The 7,239-nt window shown below is 39.3% G+C and overlaps 1 protein-coding gene across 1 annotated transcript in view; it reads left to right on the top strand.

Moving 5' to 3' along the window:
- The window catches only part of LOC118324473 (forkhead box protein J3-like), a gene marked incomplete in the record, with an annotated part of 47,336 nt that overhangs the window by 26,414 nt on the left and 13,683 nt on the right, over window positions 1-7,239 (top strand). The window contains 2 exon segments of the mRNA XM_035656834.1: window positions 938-1,021; window positions 6,702-6,803. Coding sequence (XP_035512727.1) covers window positions 938-1,021; window positions 6,702-6,803 — 186 coding nt within the window.

The following is a 7,239-nucleotide window of genomic DNA, read 5'->3' as shown; positions in this document are numbered from 1 at the left end:
AGGCTTGAAATCCTGAGTCCTTGCTGCAGCGGCCCAGGGTTCGAATCCGACCTGTGGCCCTTTGCTGTGTGTCATCCCCTCTCTCTCTGCTCCCCTTTCCTGTCTATCTTCAGCTGTCACTATAATAAACGCAATAAAAAAGCCCCAAAAATATACATAAAAAAAAAAAAAAGAAATTGTTACAAATATCTGGGGGCTTCGTATTGATATGAAATTGAACTGGTCAATTGGTCAAGTTTATTAAAAAAGGCTGGATTTATAATTGGTGTGATAACCAGTGTTGGCCAGTAATGTATTACCTAGTAATATATTATAGTAATGTTACAGTTTTCTTGTAGGGATTACAATTTGAAATGTTGAATTACATTCCAAATTAGTTTACCCTCTGGAGATGAATAAAGTTAACGGAAGAAGTGGGAAGAAACTAATTACATTTACTAAAGCACTATATTTGAAGGCAGTTTAGAGGTTTTATTTTAGAAATTGGTTGTAATAGTTACCTTCCAATTTATCCAATTTTTTAACTTATCTTATTTAGTTTATCTGCTTATCTAAAAAAGATCCTTTGCTGTAGTATGATTCAACTATCAGAGTTCAGACTCTCAGCACTCACCTACAACAATAAAATCCAGTGTTTATAACACCTTTTAGCATGGTGTAATAATTGAATCGTGTGCAAGGTATCTTTCTGATGCTTGATACACAGTACTTTAACTTGTAAGAGAATATTTCCCCCCTGTGGTGTTGCTGTTTTTGTTTAAAATCATTATTTGGGGACTTTTTTCACCACTGTATTCCTTATTAAAGTAAGATACAAATAATATGAATGTGCACCTAAAACTACAGAGCAATCAAAAGCACTGGAGAAATACACAAACAGCTCAGCTTCCATCAAACACAAGGCTCATCTCTTTGTATTATTGGCGTGACTCTCCAGGGTTCCTACTGGGCCATAGACACCAATCCAAAAGAAGACACAGTACCCAGCAGGCCAAAGAAGAGACCACGCTCTGGAGAAAGGGTGAGTATGTTAACAATGCTTTTTAAAATTGTCCTTTTAAATAAAACTAGAGCTCATTGTTTTAAAAACCTTATAATGTGGTGGTACATCACTCAGTTAGTATTCAAATAACATCACTACAGACATCTTTAAAGTGACAACCTGTAAGTGTTGTGTCAGGTTTCTGCCACAAAACAATAACCTCAACTTCCTTATTTAGTTTCCAAATTCTTGCAGAATTATTTCTTTTTACCAGTTCAAGCTCACTGCCATCAAAGTGGCCAGGATGGCGTGCCACTGCCGACAACGTAGCATTGTCTGAGGAAATGTTCATGATGTGTGCGGTGTGAGAAGGCATGTGAGCAGAAAAACAAGAGATTGAGAAAAGCTGCTCCATACACCTGAGATCCAAAAGAAATGTTTGTGTGTGAAGAGACTTCCAATCTTTTTCCTTTTTTCATGCTATAATGATGCCAAGATACACCAGAAGGCAAACAAGGTGCCTTAAAGGCAATAAACAAGTTTAAGAATTTACAGAATGCTAGCAGCTCTGTGAGACTTGTTCTTAAAGAACCAGTTTAGGATTCAATGGCATCTAGCAATGAAATTGCAGATTGCAACCATTTGCATAAAGCACAGCCTTTCAAGCTTGTATGAGAAACAACAGGGGCTGCTAAACTCGCAAAAACGCAAAAGGCCATATCGAGAGTGTTTGGTTTGTCCCTTCTGGGCTACTGTAGAAACGAGCAGTTCAACATGGCGGACTCCGTAGAAGAGGACCCACTCCTTCTGTAAATAAAAAACAGATTATTCTAAGGTAACGGAAACACAGCAATTATTTATTTTTTTCAGGTGATTATACACTAATTAAAACCTACGAATGTTATAATTAATAATATAATTTATATATTATACATTAATTTCCTGCCAAAAGGTCCTCCTTAATGTTACACACTGGACAGTTAAGCACAGTGGCTTGGTTAAATGTCAACATAAGCATGCTAACAATGACATGCTAACCTGCTGATGTTAAGATCGTATAATGTTTACCATGTTCACCGTCTAAGTTTAGCATGCTAACATTTGCTAAATAGCAATAAAAAACGGTTGATGTGAATGTTGCGTTTTGCAGGTATTTAGTCATTAACTAAAATATTGGACTAAATCAAATTGTGATCTGATGATGGTGCTACATTAAAAGTCAGCAGATCACCAAAGTGATTGCAATTATCTTGACATGAATTTCTGGACCAAATTTCATGGCAATCCATCCAAAAGTTGTAAAGACACTTGACCATAAACCACAAATGTGAACCTCATAGTAGCGATGGAGAAAATAAATCACAGAGTTGGAATCAGTCTGTGGGGAACTTGAATGTTCATGATAATATCATGGCAGTCTATCCAAGAGTTATTTCAGTCTGGACCAAAGTGGTGCACTGACTGACACTGCCATCCACAGAGCCATGCTGCTAGCAAAAAATGCTCTGGGCAGTGCAATACTATAGCAGACAGACCTCAACACTGAATAATGCAGATCAAAACACAGTTTAAAACACATCATCAATTTAACAAAAAAATGTATTCTGAGATGTGTTATTTTTTGTGATTCAGTGGTGGTAAAAATTGTAATCAGTGGCACACCATGTGGGCCAACAGTGCCTGATGACTTATTCTGACGCTTATATTGTTGGGAATTTGTTGACCAGAGGCACATGGTGCACCTGCATCATACTGGAAAAGGGTTTGGGATTATGGGCTAGATCAGTTATACGAAGTGAAGAGCCAAGAAGATCTGCAGACAGGGAGATGTGTGGTTTAAGGGATGTACTGAACGTGTAACCACTGTAGTTTTATGTAGAACAACATTCATTCCACGTGTACATCAGCTACCTGCTTGACTATGGTAGAGATAATTTCTCTTGAGAGGATGAAACATGCAGCTTATTACTTTTTTTTTTATCTTGCTGCATGTTATGCTTGCTTGAAGAGTCTCTATCAGTCTAATTGCTTATCATATGAGGGACAAAAAACATTTGGTTTGCCTTTGAATGGCATCTATTTGCGTCACAAAAATGGGTGGGTTGAATATGTTATTCATGATACAAGATTTGCTTGGTACTCTATCCGCCATATGTATGATAGAAATGCTCCATCTCCAGCTCATGTGCTGTTTGCTATGTACCATGTGCCATTAGAGAACCAGAGCCTATAGTCTCCGTTAAACAATGTCATGTTAATGTTAACCACAGGCTCCTGGATTTGCAGTTTACAAGATGTCACAGGAACAGCAGCGCCAAGCTACAGAATAGATGTCAAGCACACACAAGTAGGAATGAAAATTGGTTTGGGTGACTGATTGACAGCGGCCGAGGCTATAAATATATGTAACCCTGCGTCAACCAGGCAGAATGCGTTCAGTCATCAACCTGAGGATCAGAATACTAAAACAGTGAAGGTCTTGTATCAGTTTCGTCTGCCTACATCTCTGCTGTCTATTAACACACTCATAACTTGTGTTGGTTTAAAAACTGAAATTTCAGTAATACCTCCAAACCAATTTGTCAGATTCCTTATATAACTATAAACATTCAACTGATGAAATTCTCCTTTGACCATCACCTCAGCTGAGCTTAAATGATCCAATAGCTGTGCTCCATCTTGATTGGAACAAACAAAGTAATAATTGAAGATGCTGCCATAGCAGTTAAACGTTAAAGAAGCTCTGGGCATTATATGAGTTGACAAGATGACATGCCCTGCAGAAAACACCACAGACATGATCTAAATAAAATATGGAAACACTTTAATCCAGTGATATTCTGATCAGTAGCGGTACATTATTGGCATCCTTGATCAACGCTGGGCTTCAGGTAGGCGCGACAACCTTTCCTTCAGCCAAGGTTGGGCAACCAATTAGTAAAATCAGCTGGCGTCTTGTGTGGACCAAGCAGAAGACCTGCCGGGTCGCAATGTCACTGGTAAAGCTTTTTCTCAAGGCTTTGAATCCAATATCCTATTGTTTTTAATCGTGTTCCGTAGATACCTGTAACCAGCAGCTGACCCACTGAGGGTTTTTCTGAATGTACACCTGACTGTTTGTTGTTGTTGAAAACCTGCAGTCTTTCATCACAGTGCAGCACAACTGGTCATCTCCCTTCTTTTCTCATCCCGTGTCTCTGTCACTGTTTGTGTATCTTGATCATTATCTTTCTGTGTGTCGGTTTATCTGTTTGTCGTTTCCCCCCACCCGCCTGTATTGCTGCTGTAGCCTTCTCCTCTCCAGGGAACTCAGGCAGGCGTGGAGCAGCAAAGAGCACAATCACAGTTGCTCATTGGAGGAAGAATTGAGGTAAAAGAGAAAAGTGGGGTGGGAGGAATAAAAAAGTGGAAAGAAGTTTGAAAGAAAAGAAGAGAAAAAGACATCAAGGTGGAGAGAGCAGGGAGGGAAAGTCAAGTTGCAAGGGGAAGGAAGAAAAAAAAAAGTAAGGGGAGTAAGAGGAGGGGAGGAGGGAGAGTATTCTAGGCTTGTGTTCCAGTTAATTACCACAGAAGGCCCCGGGGCTGCCGTTAGACATATTTTCTTCACCAATTTTTTTTTTTTTTATTACAAACATTAATTAATTCAGAGCCTTGTCATCTCGTCTTACGCCTCACTTGCACCGCTGGCAGACACACTGTGGGCTGTCACATGGGCTAAGGAGAAACAGGGAGGTTTTAAGTGCTAAGATTTATAGCAGTGTTACCGTAAGGAAAAAAAACAAGGTGGGCTAAATATGTCGGTACTGTTTTCATTGGGGTTTTTGTTGCACCGGGGCTACACAGTCAAAGTCTTTAAAGTCTCCTGATGACAGCGGCTGTGCAAATGAAAAGATTTGAAGTTGGCGGCGAGGCTAAACGTCAACTGCATAAATGTATTGTATAAATGTGTAGACAGGCAGTGTACACTTTAGTTTAGTTCCTGCGTATCCAGTGCCCTCAGTGTAATTGCTCGCTTTCATTTCCTGTGTGCCTCTCTCTCTGTCTGTGTCTGTCTGTCTGTCTGTCTGTCTGTCACCACTCAATTTACACATTCTTCCTTTTCTTTCTCCCCTTCCTCCACAAGTCTTTCTCACTCCTCTCTTCACCTCACCCTTATCTTCTGTTTAAGTGCCTCCACCAGGGAACCGACAACCCGATTCACTGGGAGTTTATCATAAATTAAAGATTGCATTGTTACCGACCAATCCTCTTACTGTAAGCAGTTTGAGGAGGCAGGCAAGCTGTCTTGAACCCTGAAAGCAGTCAGACAAGGGAAAAAATATTGTTCTCTTTTTTTTTTCCCCGTCGTTGCGGGCATCAATTTAGCCCCTCATCGATCTTTGAATAGTTCCTCACATCCTCATACTCAGTTAACCCTACTTTAGCTCTTTGTGTGGACGGCAGAAAATGAACTGCTGGCTGAATACATTTTAGACACTTGAATAATGCATGAAGATGGCTTGATTTATCTTATCAAGTGCAAGCAATGTGTCCACTTTTCAGGCTGTTTAAGTGTCCGGCAATTTAAATGAAGTGCGCCTAGACTAGTTCACATAGTCAGAGCCTGAGGCACGGTGATGATTCAGGAGGCTCAGTACAGAATCATGAACTTGCAGCGTTCTAGAAATTTCTCATAACCTCTGTCACATTTCATTTCCTTCCTCATTTTCACTGTCAGTCTCCTCTGCATATTTCCAATCAGCGGTAGCATATTTGAAATACTTCTGCATATTAATTAATAGGCTAGACTTAAAAGTTACTGTTGAAAAAATATTTGTGCAGCTGTTTAAATGGACCAGAAAAAATACTACATACTATACTATACTATACTATACATTTCTTGATTTCCAAATTAAATCCCGCAACCAGTAATGTAGGCTGACCTTTCTGTGATTGACATTATTGCCATTAGTCTTTATTGTAAGGCCTGTGGATTCAGATTAGGTTTATAGAACATTTATACAGGTGTATATCAGGTAAGCAGTCATGTATCCATTGCGCTGCACGGTGATATTTATCTGTCTTTTATTGTTCACCACATTCAGGTCCTGAGGAGAGAGAAGAAGTGGTCTCTGCTACTTCATTATTTTTATCATGTTTCCTGTAAATTTCATCAATCTCCCTGGGGTGTAACAATTCACTGATTTAAATCAATCTACTGAGCGTATTGCCTGAGAAGCAACAGTATCAAACTGCTTGAATTTGGCCACAGCTGGTACGGAATCACAATGGAATAAACACAGACTTCTTTTTGTCAGAAAAGACCCACAGATAATTATTGGCTCAAAATATATATATTTTTTTTTTTTTGAAGCTGAAAAGCTTACAATGCACCAGTTGAATGTTCACTGTTTTAGAGAGTTTTTTTGTTTTTTACTTTGGATAGACATCAATTGAGATATATTGAGGCAAATAAAAATAAAACCACAACAAGTTGAACGCCTTATTAGTAACACAATGTTAGCTTACCTGTAAACACAGACCATTATAGGTGTTTTTCCACAGCAGACATTTAGACAATTTATTCATTAGTGCTAGTAAGTTATGACAGTGTGTCAACATGTACAATACCAGGTCCCTGAATCAGAAGCAGCAGCTAAATGGAATTCAGCCATCATTAATTGAAGCATAGTTTATTTGGTAAGCTGGTCGTTCTCACTCCTCTGTCCTCTACTTTCAGGCATCAACTCCTTACAGCCTGGAGTCAGAGTCTCTGAGGATGGACTGCATTATGTCAGGAGGGGCGTCCCCAACCCTGGCCATCAATGCTGTAACCAACAAGGTACGACGCCAGCTACTCAGTCACGAAGGTTCAGTTTTATCAGTCCAGACAATAAAAACAATACAAAATACAGCAACAGAGCAGGTATGAAAGCTCCAGCAGACAATGTATATGAGAGTGCAATGCATGCCCATTGCTTTCTTATCGGATGCTCCTATCAGTTACAGTCAGGGGTGAGAACGTAATATCTGACCTACTTGCTGAGGGGGGAAGTACACAGATTACTGTAAACGTTTGGCTGCTTATGAGCACTAGAAACTTTTTGTTGTAGATGTTAAACCAAGTGATGTTACAATGTTGGTATGCTGATTGATTTAAAAACATCACAACTCGATTCTCATCACACAAATCACACAAATTCAAAAAAGGAGCAAAAGAGACACCCAACACATACAACACCATACACAAGAAATTACCAGTGTAAGATAAATCCCTA

Source organism: Morone saxatilis, unplaced genomic scaffold (genome assembly GCF_004916995.1).
Source record: "Morone saxatilis isolate NCDOM2014 unplaced genomic scaffold, NCSU_SB_2.0 Contig15, whole genome shotgun sequence".
NCBI lineage: Eukaryota > Metazoa > Chordata > Actinopteri > Moronidae > Morone > Morone saxatilis.
The sequence above is the reverse complement of the archived record's forward strand: the minus strand, read 5'-3'. Positions and strand labels throughout refer to the sequence as shown.